Source organism: Urocitellus parryii, chromosome 7 (genome assembly GCF_045843805.1).
Source record: "Urocitellus parryii isolate mUroPar1 chromosome 7, mUroPar1.hap1, whole genome shotgun sequence".
Classification (NCBI taxonomy): domain Eukaryota; kingdom Metazoa; phylum Chordata; class Mammalia; order Rodentia; family Sciuridae; genus Urocitellus; species Urocitellus parryii.
Window position 1 is genome coordinate 3,414,468 of NC_135537.1, and position 18,730 is coordinate 3,433,197.

General features: G+C 49.0%; 1 protein-coding gene across 5 annotated transcripts in view; it reads left to right on the top strand.

The window, feature by feature from the left end:
* Positions 1-1,640: 1,640 nt before the first annotated feature.
* The window catches only part of Trappc9 (trafficking protein particle complex subunit 9), a 503,680-nt gene continuing 486,590 nt past the window's right edge, over positions 1,641-18,730 (top strand). The window contains exons 1-6 of one of the 5 annotated variants that reach the window (XM_077800372.1): positions 1,641-1,751; positions 4,700-4,794; positions 8,117-8,709; positions 9,965-9,995; positions 15,767-15,912; positions 18,052-18,180. In XM_077800372.1, the coding sequence (XP_077656498.1) occupies positions 8,127-8,709; positions 9,965-9,995; positions 15,767-15,912; positions 18,052-18,180 (889 nt within the window). In that variant the 5' untranslated portion in view covers positions 1,641-1,751; positions 4,700-4,794; positions 8,117-8,126. Of the gene's footprint in view, positions 1,752-4,699; positions 4,795-8,116; positions 8,711-9,964; positions 9,996-15,766; positions 15,913-18,051; positions 18,181-18,730 lie in introns of those variants that run through there. The other 4 variants (XM_077800373.1, XM_077800369.1, XM_077800370.1 and 1 more) reach the window with 4 other exon arrangements.

An 18,730-nucleotide genomic window follows, 5' to 3' on the forward strand; every position in this document is an offset into this window, starting at 1 on the left:
AATTTACACCTTTGGGTGGCTTCTGTTGCTATTTGGCAAGCTGGGTGCTATGGCCCTGGAGTTGACACGTCCCCTGCACCCGTCATGGAATTTGATTGCTGGGGTCCTCCAAGTGGGGGATGAGCAGGCTTCAGGCTCATGTTCTGACCTCTGACTGACATTAGCAGTTGGGCCCTACCACCCTGCAGATTAAACATGCCCGAGAGAGTCCCTTGCCACACACCCCTTAGTCTTTCTGCAAAAGGAGAAAAGGATAGTTGTGCACTGAGACCCCCTGAGTGCCATAAAGCATATAAGGCTGGGGCTTTCTGGGAATCTGAGGCAGCATGAAGATCCCCCTTCAATCCCTGATTCTTGTAATCATGCCAAAAAAATTTTCAAGACATGTTGCTAAGAGTAGCAGGCATGAGTTTATTAGAAAGGACAGGAAAGGGGAAAGGAAGACACTCTCAAGGGAGAGAGTGGGTCCTCTCAAGAGAGGGGACAGCCCACCTCTCTTACTCTCCGGTTTTATTGGGTGGGGGGAGTGTCCTAGAGTGTCTTTAGAGTTCTGCCCAGGTCCACCTCTTGACTTTTGAGTGACAGCAGGATGACATCAGATTTTTTTTTTTTTTAATATATTTTTAGTTTTTAGTTCTCGGCGGACACAACATCTTTGTTGGTATGTGGTGCTGAGGATCGAACCCGGGCCGCACGCATGCCAGGCGAGTACGCTACCGCTTGAGCCACATCCCCAGCCCACGACATCAGATTTTCAAGTCCCCACTACCATGACAACTCTAGGTCACTTTGGCCCAGGCTGACCAGTTCTAATTGGACCTTGTTCTTAATGGTTTCACGATCAGGGGGGTGATCCTCATCTCCCTGAGTTCTGGAATCTGGTCTGTGTAAGGGTCACAGTGTGTCTCCCCACTCCCTCGCTGCCTGGGTAACATGTGCTCTTAACTGCATTTCCCGGGCCTGCTTTTCTCCTGCAGATGACAGATTGTTTGGGGAGGAATGTAACATATCTTGGGGACTTAAGACAGGCAGGGCTGCAGGCAAATTGCTTTTTAAAAGTGAAAACGTGGGGGTCAGCACAGGGGACCCAGTTTTAGAATGATTCCCTTGGCCTCATGTTTCCGCCCATCACGTCTCTTTGTCCCCTATCACTAGGGTTTTTTCATTTGGGGGCAGATACTGGGGATTGAACTCAGGGGCACTCGGCCACTGACCCCCATCCCCGGCCCTATTTCGTATTTTATTTAGAGAGAGGGTCTCACTGAGTTGCTTAGCACCTCCATTTGCTGAGGCTGGCTTAGAACTCACGATCCGATCCTCCAGCTTCAGCCTCAGGCCAGTCACTAGGGGTTTTGCAGGGGCCTCTACTACTATTCCTGAGGGATTAGTGAGTGGCCGGGAGACAGGGTGCCCGGCCCCAGGAGCAAAAGCTCTGCTCTTCATTTCTGCTTCTCTCCCTCCAGTCTTCCTTTCTTCCTCCAGGTCTCTCCCTCCCTCCACCTCCTCCCTCTCCTTCCCTCCCTCTCTCCCGCTCCTCCCGGTCCAGCTCCGCCCACCGCACGCGCTTCCCCGCGTCGGTGTGAAAACCCGGGCCGGAGCGCCGGCAGGACGGGATCTGCGCATGCGCAGAGGGGCGCCGCTCGGCCCCAGTCGGAAGCGCCAGCCGTGAGCCGGGGGAGCGGCCGCCGAGGCAGCTCGGCCCGCTGCCCGTCAGGCCGTTGGCTCCTGCTCCGGCCCGGGCCACCGGCTGCGTAAGTGCGAAGCGGGGGGCTCCGGGTCAGGGAGTCGGCCGGCCCGGGGAGGGCGCGTGTGGCGGCCGCGCAGCCGCCGTGGCCTCGCGGAGGGGCTGGCCAGCTCACACCTGCCCGGCCGGGTCTGCCCACCTGCCCCGGGTCGCCGCCCCGCCCGGCTGCGATCGGCCCCGCTGGCGGCCCCGGTGCCCGTGTGCCCTGCGCGCACCTGTCCCGGGCCGTGTCCACGCCCGCGGCAGACTCCGGCCGCACCTGTCCGGTCCCGGGCCGCACCTGCCGCTGGGCCGGGCCTGGGCGCGCCGGGTCCGCGCGGTGCCCGCCGCCTCCGTTGGGTGCCCTCGGGCTGGCGCTCCCGGTGCGGGCGGCGACACGCCCCTCGCCCCGGGACCCGCCGCGCTCCTGAAGTCGGCTGCGGGAGGAGCGCCTCGAACCCTCCCTGCAACTCTCGCTTGTGCTTGTGCGGGTGCAGCCGTGGGGCAGGAAAGTGTCACTCCGCGCTGGCCTGTGATCGCCTCTGTCAGTGTCCCCTCCGCCCGCTCACCTTCCCGACCACGTAAATGCCACCATCCCCCCTTTTTTGTGATACTGGGTACTTAACCCAGGGGCATTCTACCAATCAGCTGCACTCACTTTGAGACAGGTTCTCCTAAATTGTTGAGGCTGGCCTTGAACTTGCCATCCTCTTGCCTTGGCCTCCAGAGTAGCTGGGATTACAAGCATGCACCACCTTATGCGTCCATAAAAGCCTTTCAACTGGAAGTTTTCTGGTATTAGGATGCAGTGTGTTGTCTTCACATGTTTTTGTGGAGAGGGAAATTAAAATGCTGAAAGCAGGGCTCTGTTCATTTCATAATGAGCTGGAGGTTTGAGGCTATGACTGAAACCCACCCCACCCCCTCATTTAAACCAGTGACTGCTCATTTCTAAAAAGCACAGTAGCTACTTCCTGGGCTAGCTTTATTAATATTTGAAACAGAAGCACCAGCCTCACCATGTTGGAGACCTAAGAATGTTGCAGTACTACAGATTTGTCAAGATTTTGTTATGTTTTAAAAATTACAGAGTAGACTAGTAGTGGAGAAGGAAAAATAATTGTCAAGACCCCCCCCCCCCCCCCAGTGTTGAGAATTGGTCCCAGGACCTCAGGCATGCCAGGCAAGCACTTTACTATAATCTACATCCCCAACTGGTTTTAAAAATTTTTGAGACATGGTCTGGCTAAATTGCTAGAAGTTGTGATCCTCCTGTCTTGGCCTCCTGAGTATCTGAGATTACAGGCATGCAGCCAGGCTCAGGAAATGTTTAAAAAATGACAACTTTATTGATAAATCCTTTACCTAGCAGAAAACCTGCTTGTTTAAGTGTATTTTCCAGATATTTTCAATATATTTACCATTGCGCAACCACTACCATTCCAGAACATTTTCCATCATCCCAGAAAGAAGCTCCACATCTGTTTGCAGCCCTTTCTCATCCCCCTGCTCCCCACTCCCCACAGCCACTGATTTGTTTTGTGTCTATGGATTTGCACGTTCTGGCCGTTTCATATTAGTGCCATACGTGTTGTTTGTGTCTGGCTTCTTTCAGCATAAATCATCCACGTTTTAGCAAGTGTCAATACTTTGTGCTTTTCTGTGGCTGAAAAACATCCCATGGCATGGATAGACCATCTTTTGTGTGTCTGCTTGGCACAATGCTCATCTGATTTGTTTCCTCACTTTGGCTAATTTGAATGTTGCTGCTATGTACAAGGTTTTGACCTGCGGGGACACATTTTCAGATCTCTTGGGTACATACCTGGGAATAGAATGATAGTTTTCTAGCAACTCTGTTTCACTCTTTGAGAAGCTACCATGCTGAACAAATCCATTTTGATGTCTTCATAGTTTCGCTAGCTTTGTCCCGGACATTGTCTGCCTGGTATTGGGCTATGTTCCATTAGATCCCCTGGAAGGAGGCAGTAGGGAGGCCGGGCTGGAGCCTGAGCTCCAGTTTGCCAGTGTGGAGCAGGACCAGAGCAGGCTATGAGGCTGGGCTTCCCATGTGAGCCTGAAGGTGACTTGCACCTACCCCAGGGGTGTTGTGAAGTCTGAAGTGTGAAAAGTTGTCCACAATTTTAGTATACTTCCTGTTCTCAGCTTCTCTAAGACCTCCTGCTTCTTGGGTCAGAGGCATGGTTTGAATCTGAGACAGATTTTTATGGGAAGTTTGCTGTGGTCCTAAGAAGCTTCAGGGACAACTTTTGCTGAGGTGGTGTGCCAGGACATGGGTGTGTCCCCTCCTGTGTTTCTCTGTGCCCAGTTACAAGTGGAAGGGACCCTGAAGAGGACCTGGTTTGTAGGTAAAATCCCAAAGGTTAGAGGGTTGATAATTGGGTTGCTTGTTTTTGTTTTTGCTCAGATAGGATAACAGAGAGACACGCAGCCACTATGTACTCTCATCATCGTTTCATAAAAATGAGATTTTTATTTTTTTTGAGATGGTCTTGCTGTGTTGCCCATGCTGGTCTTGAACTCTCGGGTTCAAGCGATCCCCCCACCACAGCCTTCCAAGTGCTAGGATGACAGGCATACCCTGATGTGTGCTGCTAAGAATGTTTTAACACCAAAAAAGAAAGAAGTTACCCTAAAAAGAAATGATGATCATAAGGTGGGCACAGTGGTGCACGCCTGTAATCCCAGTGGCTGGGGAGGCTGAGGCAGGAGGATCACAAGTTCAAAGCCAGCCTCAGCAATGGCAAGGCACTAAGCAACTCAGAGAGACCCTGTCTCTAAATAAAATACAAAAAAGGCCTGGGGATGTGGGTCAGTGGTCGAGTGCCCCTGAGTTCAATCCCCAGTATAAAAAAAAAAATCATGGTCATAGTTATTGTTCACAAGGCACTTATTAGGTTTGCTTAAGTTTTATAAAAAAGAGCATACATTCCTATTTTTCTCATTTTTCTACAGAGGAGAGGAACTGAACACTCCCCTAACCAGACCCGTGTTGAATGCCAGTGTCCCCCTGTCTTCAGGCAGAACGGCATCTACAGCACACGTGACTTGTGAGTCCTCACTTTTGCTCCTTGGAGAGGGTACGGTGGGAGGAGCCGCAGGGCAGAGGAGGACTGTGGTTCTCCATGCAGCAGCTGGTTGCATGCTAGAGTATAAGCTCTTTGAATTTAGACTTTCTTCCTTTTTTTAACTCTTGAAAATTTTGAAAAATATAACATCAAATATATAATGTTTGAACACATGACCTATGTATAATATTTGAAATACATATTTTTAATTCATTTAAAAAATATTGTAGATATTGTAGATGGATACAATACCTTTATTTTGGATTGAACATGCTAGGCAAGCACTCTAACCACTGAGACACAATCCCAGCCCCCATATTTTTAATTCTTAAAAGATTTTGGAATATACATAAAACACGTAATGCTTATGTACAGTTTTTAAAAAATATCTTTAATTAATTAATTAATTTTTATGTGGTGCTGAGGATCGAACCCAGGGCCTCACCTGTGCTAGGCGAGCGCTCTGCCATTGAGCCCCAGCCCCAGCCCCCTTATGGACAGTTTTGAGGCTAACCACACAAATCCTCTGTACCTGCCACCCGCTGGGGAAGCACAATGTCTGCCCTTTTCCTCACAAACATATTCCTCTACCACCTAAGTACCACTACCAAAGTTTGCTTATTTTTTTTTGTTTTTTGTTTTTGTATGTGTAAATATTCTTCAACAAAATAGTGTTCAGTGTTGCCTGTTTTTTTAAAATTTTTTCCTTGCTGGGAGTTGAACCCAGGGCCGGGTGCATGGTGGGTAGGTGCTCGACCACTGAAGGGCGCCCTAGCGCAGGTTTTGCCTGTGTGTGAATTTGATGTCAATGGAATCCTACGTTTGTGTTAGTTGGCTACTTGGTTTCATTTGCTCTTGCCCATTGGTTTTGAGCTCCACCCATGTTCCTGCAGTGTAGCTGTGGGTCCTTCACTGTCACTTTTCTAGTTTATTTATCCTTTCGTTTCTTAGTGAGCATTGATTGACATTATCTCTGCATCTGGCTTCTGTGAACCTCTATTTATGTCTGCTCACCATCCGTGTGCCAGAGTTTTTGTGGGAGGAATCACCAGGTCCAGAGAGCACATGTGCTGCCTTTGTATGTGCCACAGTACTTTCTAAAGTGGACATGCTGTCTGTGCTTCCATCTGTTGAATGGGAGAATGACCTTAGATCCACAGCTTTGCAAACACTGGCTGCTTTTCATACTTATATAGTTTTGTCTGTACACCTGAGTTCATAGCAGCAGTATTCACAGTAGCCAAAAGTATAAGCAAGCCGGGTGTGATGGCGCACGCCTGTAATTTCAGCAGCTCGGGAGGCTGAGACAGGAGAGTCACAAGTTCAAAGCCAGCCTCAGCAAAAGTGAGGCGCTAAGCAACTCAGTGAGACCCTGTCTCTAAATAAAATATAAAATAGGGCTGGGGATGTGGATCAGTGGTTGAGTGCCCCTGCGTTCAATCTTTGGTAGTTCCCCCCCCAAAAAGTAAAAGCAACCCATGTGTCCATTCAATGGATGAATGAATGAAATGCGGTATTTGCACATAATGGGATATTATTCAGTTTGAAAAAGGCAGGGAATTCTTCACATGCTACAACATGGGTGAACCTTAGAGACTTTCTGCTAAGTGAAATAAGTTAGTCACAAGAGGACAAACAGTGCATGATTTCAGTTATGTGAGTTACTTAGTGAGGTCAGATTCCTAGAGACAGAGGGTACAGTGGTGGTGGCCAGGAGCTGTGGGGAAGGGGAGCTGATGTTTAGTGGGTCCAGAGTTTGAGAGAAAAGTTCTGGAGCTGGATGTGGTGAAGGCTGCCCAGTAGTGTGAGCATACTTCATGCTGCAGAACTGTATGCTGAGCCATGGTAGAGTGCATGTATATTTTAAAACAATACAAACTTTATTTTTTGGTACTAGGCAACCCTGGGATTCTCTGAGATACATCCCTATCCCTTTTTTTTAAGATAGGGTCTCACTAAGTTGCTGAGGCTGGCCTTGGACTTGCAATGCTCAGCCTCCTGGTTGCTGGGATGCTGGGCATATGCCTCTGCATCCGGCTGCTTTTTTTTTGGTCACACTGGTGGATGCGAAGTGGTTTGTCAATGTTTTTTTCCTGATTGCCACTGAGGTGGACCTATTTCTGGGCATGGATTGGCCGTATGAGTTTCATCTTCGGGAGGCTTGTGTTCCGACGGGGCCCGCATCTTCCTTGCTCGTGAAGTGCCTGCCTCCTGGTGCCCTTTGTTGAGGAGACTGTCCCTCCTGCCCTTGCACAGTGGCGCTTGTTGCGTTTCACATCTCCTGGCTGTGTGGATCTGGTTCTGAGATGGGTTACTTTTTGCTGGTCTAATTGTCTTTGTGAGAATACTGTGGTAATGGTGGCTTTTTTTAAAATAGCTTTATTGAGATATCATCCAGGTCACCAACCTAGGTGTACAGGCTGGTGACCTGGGACATATGCAGATCAAGCTGCACAGCCACCACCACAATCAGTCTTACGACACTTTTATCATGCTACAAAGATACTCTGTTACCCCATTAGCAGTCCTACCTGGTCTTGCCATCTTGTGGGATAAATGCCCCTTGTTGGTGGTACCTCAGGAGTTTTGTAGCTACTCTTGACCATAAATTAGTTTGTTACCTTTCATCAAAAATCTGTTAGGGGTCATGTGCAGTAGTGCATACCTATAATTCCAGCCACTTGGGGGCTGAGGCAGAGGATTGCAAGTTCAAAGACTGCTTGAGCAGTTATGTGAGATCTTGTCTTGAAAAATAACAAGGGCAGAGGTTGTAGCTTATTGGTAGAGCAATCCCCAGTACTGCCAAAAAAGAAAAAAAAATCTTGGGATGTAGCTCAATGGTACAGCAACTCTGGGTTTAATCCCCATTATCACCAAAACACACACACACACACACACACACACACAAAAAAAAAAAAAAAAAACTTGGTAGGAATTCTAATCAGAATTGCATTGATTCTGTTCATCTGGGATATTCACTTCCTGTCCATGAGCACATCTGGCACCCCAACTTTTCTGTGTTCACTGGACGTTAGGAATGTGAATGATGAGATTTTGCACATGGTTAGTTTCAACTGTGGCTTCTCACAAAAGGGAAAAGTAAGTCTCAGTGACATTGCATGGGTCACTTACATCACACAGCAGTGGTCAGTGTAGAATCACAAGCCCTGACTAGGTAGACCTGGTGCTGGTATTGAGGTCACTGTCCCCGCTGCTGATGGGACAGAAGCACAGGCTTTGTGTCTCTGAACCGGTGCTGAGGTCATCTCTGCTTCTCAGAGTCTAGCTTTCTCTCTTTGGACAGGGCCTTCAGGATGAGTGTCCCTGACTACATGCAGTGTGCTGAGGACCACCAGACCCTGCTGGTGGTGGTGCAGCCCGTGGGCGTGGTCTCTGAGGAGAACTTCTTCAGCATCTACCGGAGGATCTGCTCTGTGAGCCAGCTGAGCATGCGGGACTCTCAGCGCGCACTCTTCATCCGTTACCGGCACCACTACCCGCCCGAGAACAATGAGTGGGGCGACTTCCAGACGCACCGCAAGGTTGTGGGCCTCATCACCATCACCGACTGCTTCTCTGCCAGGGACTGGCCTCAGACCTTCGAGAAGTTCCATGTGCAGAAGGAGATCTATGGCTCCACGCTCTACGACTCCCGGCTCTTTGTCTTCGGGCTGCAGGGGGACGTGGCAGAGCAGCAGCGCCCCGACGTGGCCTTCTACCCCAGCTACGAGGACTGCAGCTCCGTAGAGAAGCGCATCGAGGACTTCATTGAGTCACTCTTCATTGTGCTCGAGTCCAAGCGCCTGGATAGGGCCACGGACAAGTCTGGGGACAAGATTCCCCTTCTCTGCGTCCCCTTCGAGAAGAAGGACTTCGTGGGACTGGACACTGATAGTAGGTAAGTATACTTGGGGAACTGCTGCCCCTGAGACACTGACCCCTGGACGGGGGTTTGGGTTGCTTCCTTCTGTAGAGTTTATTGCTGTGGGGACAGAGAAGTGTTGTCCACTGTTTTTCAAGACCAATGACTTAAAAACAGGTGGCCTTTGGGTAAGGGAATCCCTGGGGTTAGTGTGTGCATTCAGTCCCCTTTGGGGGCCCTGGTGAGACTCCTGCCGCTTCCTACCAGTACAGTAGCCACAGCCACTTGTGTTGAGCATAGCAATGGACTGGCTGCATGCCCTGTGTCCCAGGGAGGTCAGGCCAGCTCTCCTCGCCATCCTCTTCACTCTGCCCACTGCCCGTTTCTCTGTCCTGCAAAGCTGCTGTCCAGTGGAAGAAGTAAATGTGAGCTTAGCAGCAGCCTCTACAAGAGGGAGCCCTTCCTGCTAGGGGGAGTGCAGGGAGCTGTCACTCCTGGCCTTGTGGCCTCAGCAGGTATCTGGTCACTTGAGTCTCTTTCTTACCATGGGACTGGGATGGTGGTCTGTGAGGATCACTTGGCACAGCGCCTGCACAGAGCAAGTCCTTGGGTGCTCCTGGAACTGATCTGTGGCCACACAGCAGCTTTCTGGTTGGTGGTAAGTCTGAGGAGAAGATGTCACAGAACCAAAAACAACTGTCCAGTCCGGCCTAGGAGTTGGAAGCGTAGAGTGGCCCTGTCACACTGTGTGAACTTTGAGGGTCTGCAGGGAAGTTTCATTTCCTCACCTGCACGTGAGCTTTTGGCTTAAGGATGGGCAGTGAAGTAGCCCTCACGTATGCCCATTCTCACAATTATAAGCACTAGTCACCCTCTGCACTTCAGTGAGCCTGTGAGGCCCATGAGCTGGCTCAGATCCATTCCCCTGGTGGCTGGTGACCTGGATCTGGTGCAGGAGCGGAGCTCATCTCACCTTGCCTGCACCTCCTGCTGGCAGAGAGGGTATGCATCTCTCCTGCACAGACACTTCATTCTGTGGCTGGATGTAGGTCCAGTTTGAGTTTGGCCCAGGGGCTGTGTGCTGGGCTCTCTGATGGGCAGCCTGCCTGCCGCCCCGCCTCCCAGTGCCCTGAGTGTGGGTGTGTTGCCTAAAGGCCCCGCCTGCCCCGCTCCCAGAGCCATGGTCATTTCTTGTACATGTAGAGTGGTAGTTATCAGAGTTTTTGTTCTTGTACGTTTCTAATTTTGCTTGTTCCTCTTTCTTTTCTTTTCCTTTGTTTCTCTCATACCGCCCTGTGAGTGTGTTGTTGGGTCTGAAAAGGTAGGCCGTGCATGCGCTGCTCCCCGGCCGCGCCCTGTGAGCTGGCTTCCCTGGCCTTCATTGCTTTCAGAAACAGAACTTCCCTGCTGCCTGGATTCCTATGTTATCTGGATAACCTTTTAATTTTTAATGTTTGAATCATAGCTTTGTTAGCATGTAACCCATTGGTGTTTGATATTTGTTGAAATACTTGCTGTGGGAGAACATGTTTGGTCTTCAGTATTCAGTGACAAATGAGGCTTCATTCATTTTTTGGTTTCTTTTAAGAAAGCAAGATGCCCCTTGATTTCAGGGGAGTTTTAGCTGGGGACTCAGGCTGCCGTGCCTTGCTTGAGCCTGGGCTTGGGAACAGATGCTCAGGCTTGTGCTGGTGGCTGTGGCTGTGGGGTGCATGTTGGCGGCCCTCGGGAGCGAGTGTGCTGGGCGCTGGAGCTGCGGGGGTGGGCCCCCTCCACCTTTGCTTTCACCTGAGCCTGCATTCCCTCTTCCCTCACCTCCACACTTCCCCCAGCAGGGGGCAGAGGTAGTCCCCACACCGAGTCCAGTCCATGGCCTCTTGGGAGGGTTCAAGGGTGACCTTTTTAAGTGTAGGGCAAGAGGACCCCTCCCACAGCTGGTTCGCTGGAGTCTGTGGACATGGGACCTCTGTCTCTGGCCACCAGTTCCTCTCTGCCTCCGCATTCAGAGTGAAGGTGGGGGTGGGCGGGGTCCCTGTTTCCGTCACAGGCCTCGCACCAGCTTTCCTCTCCCCTCTAGGCAGGAAAGCCATGTCCACCACTGGTGGCATGCCATTCATTTGTGTTATGGATCTGGAGCATTCAACGGATGGTCAGCTCCAAGGACAGTCTTTGTCTGGCCTCCTTGCTGGTCCCCAGTGCACTGTGGGGGAAAGTGTCACTTCTGTACACTGCTGCCACCCACCAGCTTTCCTGGAGCCTGGTATCTTCTTTAGTGCTGTGGCTCAAATGAGAACACATTCATTCTTTACTTCCTTTATCTCAACTGAGATAGGTGGGACTTCCTGAAGGATTTTCTTTCATTAAGGGTGGGGGGACAAAAGAGAAATGAATATGGCAGGTGTGGGAAATTGGAGCTGTCCACCTGGGAAGTACAGGACAGGGTTCCTCCATGACTGTGTGGCCTTCCTGTCACTGGAGCCTGGAGTCCATGTGAGAAGTACTTGGCCTGGGCTCTGCTCTTCTCCCTTGCCCATCTCTGGCAGGAAGGACATTAAGGCCAACACCCAGGAGCTGCCTGGAATTGTGAATCTCTGTCCTGGGCCTCCTGTGTGAAGGACAAGTGGAATGGGCAGGTCCTTGTTAGTAAGGACCTCCAGTGCTGCTTCAGCACACATTTACTGGGTGCTTGCTGGGTGCTGTGCTAGGTGCTAGAACCAGCTGAGGGGTACTTTAGAGACAGGAAAGAGGAGACCAAATACAGCGCACAGGTTATGATTTCAACAGCTGGATGTGGAGTGTGGGCCACTGATGGCCAGGGGAAGACTGTCGGGTGCCTGTCTCAGGTGGAGATTTGAGTTTGGGGCCCAGATCCACAGAGGAGTTGAGCCCACAGAGGCTCAGGTGAAGGGAGAGCTGTCACTCTCTGGACTGTATTTAGAAGCATGGATGTGGATAAACTGAGAAGGCTGTAGATTGAGGCAGGAGGGAGGCCTGGGGCTAGCGTGTGGGTCTGGCCGAGACCAAGAGGTCAGGAAAGAGCCCAGACTGAGGCAGTGTTGTGTGTTTTCTAAGCTTGGTTTGTTAGGGACAGCTGCCATGTGTCTTAGAGGTGCTGATGAGTGGCAGGCTGCTACTGAAGAAGCCGAGGTCCCATGAAGCCAGATGCCATCTGTCTCGGGCCTGGGAGCGCCTGTGTGGAGGGGGCTGCTGGTAGTGGGGAGAAGACAGTCAAGGGCTCCAGGCTGAGCAGGGGCTCCAGCCCAACAGGTGGCCCACCAGGTGGGGTCCGGGGAGAGTGGTGACAGGGGCTGGGGGCTGTTGGACAGTTCTGGAACAGTCTTCCCATTACAGACTTAGAGAAGGAAGCCCTCCGTGGGCGTGGATGGTCTCTGTGGTCAGGCCCGGACTGTGCCACTGCTGCTTGTCATTGGTTCTTCATCAGGCAACATGCAGCTTCAGTGATGGCCGGTAAAGCCCCTGCAGTGGAGTGTGAAGCATTGCATCTTAACTTCCGTTCAGGGCTCTCTCCAGGTGTGGTTGTCTGGAGCTTCAGCTGTGCCAGCTGGGCACTGGCAGGGTGTCCACCTGATTGCATTTACCCGATGTCTGTAATGGGAAGGCTCCCATGGTCCAACATCCCACTGCAAAATCATGAGAGGTAACTGCTGGATAATTATGCTGGGTAAGCGCTCTGCCACTGAGCTACAGCCCTGGGCCTAAAATCGTACTTTTAATATTTGAATTTTGTGTTAATGTTAAACTCATTACTACTGTGGCTTAATGCTATGCTTTCTCATTTTTGTTCTCTGTGGTGCCAGGATTGAAACCAGGGCCTTGTGCACTGCGAGGCAGATGCTCACCATGCTGAGCTATATCCCCAGCCCCATTCTTCCTCTTCCTCTTCTTTTAAACTTTATATAAAAAAAGTTTATTTAGCTCACTGGTTTTCATTTTTACATACTGTTTCTTTTTTCTTTCTTTCTTTCTTTTTTTTTAAAAATATTTTTAGTTATAGATGGACACAGTACCTTTATTTTATTTATTTATTTTTATGTAGTGCTGAGAATGGAACCCAGCACCTCACATATGCGAGGCAAGTGCTCCACCACAGAGCCACACGCCAGCCCCAACATACTGTTTTGTGTGGGCTTTTCTCCATATCCATTAGCATATTCAATGGTCACACAATTTGACAATTCAATTAATTATGTATATGAGAATTCAAAATTTATAGTAAGAGGGATTAAGAAAACCCAACATCACTTTCAAAGAAGAAAAGATCCACACCATTTTGAAAAAGCTTGTAGTGAGAAAGCCTGTGTTCTGAATTTTACTACAATTGTCTTAAATTTTTTGGTTGTTTATCATATCATAGCTAACTAGAAATTGAATTGTCTTAATCCTATTATCTCTTTCTTACTCTGCTGTTCAAAGAATTATAACAGAATTGCTTATAGTCTTGAAATGATCCAATTTTGGGACATATACTACTCTTGAGAGTTAATTATTTTAGTATATGTAAATCTAGAGTAGAATTTATTTGCATGGGATTGTAGACTCCTCTCAGAGTATTAACATTACTTTTATTTTATTTTATTTTTTTGGGGTACCAGGGATTGAACTCAGGGGCACACAACCACTGAGCCACATCCCAAGCCCTATTTTGTATTTTATTTAGAGACAGGGTCTCACTGAGTTGCTTTGCACGTTGCTGTTGCTGAGGCTGGCTTTGAATTCACGAGCCTCCTATCTCAGCCTTCTGAGTTGCTGGGATTACAGGCGTGTGCCACCACACCCGGCTTACATTACTTTTATATAACAAAAATACTTTATATAGTTTTATTGAATCATACCACTTTAATATGAAAAATTCTGAGAGTATTTATATGAGTTCTTTTTGTAGGTCTTATATTTCTAAACACACATTTTTGTCATATATGTATGTATGTATTTAGTTGTAGATGGTTGCAGTACCTTTATTTTATTTATTTATTTATTTTTATGTGGTGCTGAGAATCTAACCAGTGCCTCACATGTGCTAGGCAAGTGCTCTATCACTGAGCTATACCCCAGCCCTCAGAACACATTTTTTTAAATTATTTTTTTTAATATTTATTTTTTAGTTTTTTAGGTGGACACAATATCTTTATTTTATTTTTATGTGATGCTGAGAATCGAACCCAGTGCCTCACGCATGCTAGGCGAGCGCGCTACCACTTGAGCCACATCCCCAGCCCAGAACACATTGTTTTTTATCATAATGATTGTACCTTTTACTTTTGAAAATTTCTGGGCTATATTTCAGTATAGCAGATGTGTTCTTTTGTGAAGTTCATGTGCAGATGTGTAACTTGCTGAAGGAAACCCAGCCAAGAGCTGGAGGCTGCTACCAGGGAAGGCTTCTTGGAGGAGAAGGCTCTGTGTTGGGTTATGAAGACAAACTAGGAGTTGCCCAAGGAAAAGGGCATCCTGGGAGGAGGCCTGGAGGCTTGTGGGGCTGGGATTGGGGACAGCATGCTGGGCTGAAAAGCTCCCAACAGTCTCTGTCCTGGGCTCAGGGTGAGAAGGGCTGGAGGGGCAGAAAACAAGGCCTTTAGAGGAGCCCCGATTTAGGAGAGCTGACTGCAGAGGGAGGCAGCGAAGGGTCTTGCTTTGCTCATACTTCTGTGGAAAGTGGGGGTTGGGATGGCACAAGCTGCTCAGTCCCCTGTGACCCTGCATTCATTTATCAGGAGTGTCAGGGCAGAAGGCCATGTAGAACCTTCTTACCTCCTTGAAGCTTACCAGCGTCAGCAGTCCATTCAAGATCGAATGCTCTAGGGGCACAGTAAGGACACCTTTCCCCACGTGCAGAGGGTAGGCCTCCCTTTGAGATGGCATGAGCCTTGAGCAGGATGGCGCTGGGCCGGTGGGCCTGGGTGTGGACCTTGAGGGCCATGGGAGGAGCCTGGGGGTGCGGCTTCTGCGAGCCCCATTTCTCCTAGCACTGTAGGGGTCCTTTGAAGGCTTGAAGCCAGAGAGGGCACTGCCGGCTGTGCTTTGCCATTCTGGCTGTGTGCACAGAGGCTCAGGAGAGGGCACTACTGGGGAGGTTCAGAGGCCAGCAGAGGCTGGGGATGTGGCCTAGTGTGGTTGGGATGGAGGAGCGGCTGGAATGCGGGGTTTCCCAGGGGGCACCTGTTGACAGAGAGCAAGCGAGCCGAGTCTGGGCGACCTCCCCCTTTCTGTTTGTGTCAGGCCTTGGTTCAAGCAGCCCTTTGGCACAGCAGAGATGATTTCCCGGTAGCCAGAGCTGCTGAGCTGAGGACAGTCAGGTCTGAAGGGACAGCTTCATCTTGACACCTTGGGTCCCCCTCGTCCAGTAGGAGCGGCTGTCTTCTAGAATCCCTCAGGCTCATTCTGGATGCAATTGCTTCCTCCTGGGGAACATGTAATAGCTCTTCTTCTTAAAAAAATCATATCTAAGAAACTTGATGTTTGGAAGATTAGGAATTTTTTGTACGGCTTGGGTATGGTTGCTTTGGCTTCTTAGTTGATATGGAGTTTGAAGCCTTTGCATTATTTAACAGCATGTCCTTGCCAATATTTAAAGAGCTGAAGCATGCATCCTGGGCTCTGCCCTGAAGGCTTTATTAAAGCCTGCTCTGAAATTGTGAAGATAAAGGTCCTGTTTGCTAAAGCCAAATGGTTGGCTAATAATATGCAGCATTTATCTTTTTATAAAATAGTAATAGAGTTAATGTAAAAATGGAACATAAATGATTTTTTAAAAAGCTGAAACAAACTTTCTTGTCCTAATGTTGCAGTTGGAAAAGATGAAAAGAAATACCCTCCTCTCATCTTGTCCAAGTGCAGTCCACAGTAGCAGTTCTGCACACCTGTTACCTTTAAAGGGTCACTTGGTAGTGCCTTTGTGAAGTCAGGACCCCTCCAGCTCCTGTAACTGGCAACGATGGTCTCTGGCTTTTAGTCCTGGAGCCTGAGGCTGCCTCCCTAGCAGTTTCTAGCAGCGAGAGTGGGATAGTGCTTAGCCAGTGTGCCCTGTGGAGTGAGCAGTGACAGTGATGAGTCTCACTGCATTTTGTTTTGCAGGCATTACAAGAAGCGGTGCCAAGGACGCATGCGGAAGCACGTGGGGGACTTGTGCCTGCAGGCTGGGATGCTACAGGACTCCTTGGTGCACTACCACATGTCGGTGGAGCTGCTTCGATCAGTGAACGACTTCCTGTGGCTGGGGGGTAAGACGGCATGGCCAGGATGCGCCAGAGGCCCTTGTTTTCACTGTTATGGCCCTTGCCCTCTGCTTAGGGTGCCATTGCTCACGCCTTTACCTCCTGCACATTCATCAAAACCTCCTCCATACATCAGACGATGAGGGGATGAGCAGGTGGACATTCCATAATGTCTATAATGTGGGATGTTACTCAGCCATAAAAACCAAAGAAATAGTCCCAGCAACTCAGGAGGCTGAGGCAGGAGGATTGCAAGTTCAAGGCCAGCCTCGGTAACTTAACAAGACCCTGCCTCAAAATAAAAAATAAATAGAGCTGGGGATGGTAAGCACCCCTGGGTTTAATCCCTAGTAGCCTCGCCCCCTCAAAAAAAGCCCTCAAAAAAGAATGATATACTGACATCTCTGTAGCATGGGTGGGCCTTGAAAACCTTGTGCTAAGCCAGATAGGGCATGGTCCCATTTATATGATATATTCAGAATAGGCAGACCAGTGGATGTGGAAGGCAGGCCCATGTTAGGAGGGCCTGGGAAGGAAGTGGTGGCTAATGGCCAGCTGCCTTCTGGGATGGTGAAAATACCCTGGCATCAGGTGGTGATGGTGGTACAACTGTGGATAGTTCAACATGGCTGAACTGCACACTTGAAGAAGATGAGTCTGTAGTGAATTATATTTGAACTTTAAAATTTAAAGGACAAAAAAAGCTAAAACCCACTTTGAAGAACAGCAATCATGTAGGGCTGGAGTTGGGCCTGGAAATGCTTGTCAATGAGTTTGCCTTTGCGGATGGCATCTGCTGGCAGTGGGACTTTGGAGTGTGGACTGGGGTTTTCCATCTGAGTGTCCTGTAAATAAATGCCTGTTAGGTGACAGGTTCATAGGCTTTTTCCTTGAGGTTGATGGCTTAGTGAGGGGGCTGTCACCCACTTAGAATAAACCAAGTCAGAATGAAGGAGTAAAGTAAGTTCTGACATAGTATGTGTGACATACTTAAAATGGGCTTCAGGAGTCCATAATTTGGCTTCTTGAAGAGAATAGAGAAATACAAGTGGGGAAAGAGGAAACGAGAGCCAGGAATAGATGGGAAGGAAAGCAGGAGCAGGGGAAGGCTCTAGCAGGAGGCAGAGACAGCCTCAATGCTCCCTGGTTTTTCCTGGAAGTGGCCTTGGGAGTGCCCGCCTTCCTGGCAGATGTGCTGGACTCCAAGATGCCATGAGACCCTGGTGCAGTGGTGCCCGCTCAATACAGGACGCCCTGGGGGCAGCTCCTGAGGAAGTGTGCCAGAGGTCCAGCTGGCACCATGCATCCTTCCCCTTGGTCGCTACGAGGGTAGGGTGGCGTTTTCCAGAGGCTGCGCAGCATCTGCACTGGTACAGACTCCAGGAGAAGCAAGCCGGAGACTCTGCTGGCTTGTAGCAAATCAGGCGTTAAGGAAATTTTAAAATGGTGAAGTAAGGCTATTTTTCCAGTATGTTATTTTTGTTTTGGAAGACAGTTATTTTCATTAAAATAGTGTGATTAGTTTATTATTATTTTAAAAGGAATTAATACTTAAATATTTAAATCCTATCTCAGTTTTATTTTATAACATGGCAAATACCTATAGATATAAACCACATTAAAAAAAAGGTTTTTGTGGTCCTTAGTAATTTAGTAATTTAGTGTGGAGAAATTTTGAGAGCAGAAGTTTAAGCACCACTGAATTAATGAGTAAAGATGATAAGGGTGAACTTGGGAGCACGACCTGCAAGCCGCTGGTGTGGCTTTAGATTACGAGGGAGTGCCTGTTGGCAGGAGGACGGGGTGCAGCATCAGCCCAGAGCCTGCCCTGTCCAGGTGTGAAGGTGCTGCTCCCGTGGATGAAGCGGTGAGCAGGTGCATGTTTCACCAGTGCACCCCCCTGCACTGTGGCACCTGGAGCCTCGTGGGTTGCCAGTCCTGACGAGGGCCTGTGAGAGCTGGGTGGCCAGTTTCTGTGTGTAGCATAACCATTGATGTTTAGGTTTGATTTTTGTTTTGAGGAAAAACTGATGTTTTCAAATAATCCAGCTGTTTAAATCATTTTTAGCTACCGTAAATTGAGCTATTCACGGACCACTAACTTTACTATTTATTCCCTACTTCTTTTTTTCTTTTCACATCCAGCTGCCCTGGAAGGGTTGTGCTCTGCTTCTGTCATCTACCACTACCCTGGAGGGACCGGCGGCAAGGCTGGGTCTCGGAGGCTGCAGGGCAGCTCACTTCCGGCTGAAGCGGCCAACAGACATCGACCAGGTATTTCTTCTGGTCTCTGACTAACTTGCAGTCTTAAAAGAAAACAGGAGGAGTTTATTGCTTTTTCCTCTGAGTTAGGGCTGACCAGTGTTTATTAAATAAAGTATGAGGCCTTTTGAGTCAGAAATCTCGCAATGAGATGTTTTCTTCTGATTTTCTCGAGTGCTTATTCTTCTTACTGAGTGCAGTTGGTCATAGTGTTGGGTTGATTTCTGGAACTCTGGCATGGAATTCCATGGTGGAGCAGCCTTGGGGATCTGCATTGGTCCTTTTTCCCCATTTCTATTTTTGGGCAAGTCTGGTCCCAGAGGACAGTTTTAATTGCTAATTCAGGGCTTGGGCTATTCTTAGATTTTCTGATGGGTGAAGTTCTCTTTAAGGAGTTAAATTTGATTTCTCATGTTTGTTGGCATAAATGACCAGTGAAAACACATCTTTGAAGGAGCAGACCCACAAGTCCACGTGAACTTGAACCTTTGACCCATAACAAGTAAACTGGCCTTCATGGTGTGGGATATAGTCATCATGTTGCATAGGCCCCAAGTGTAGT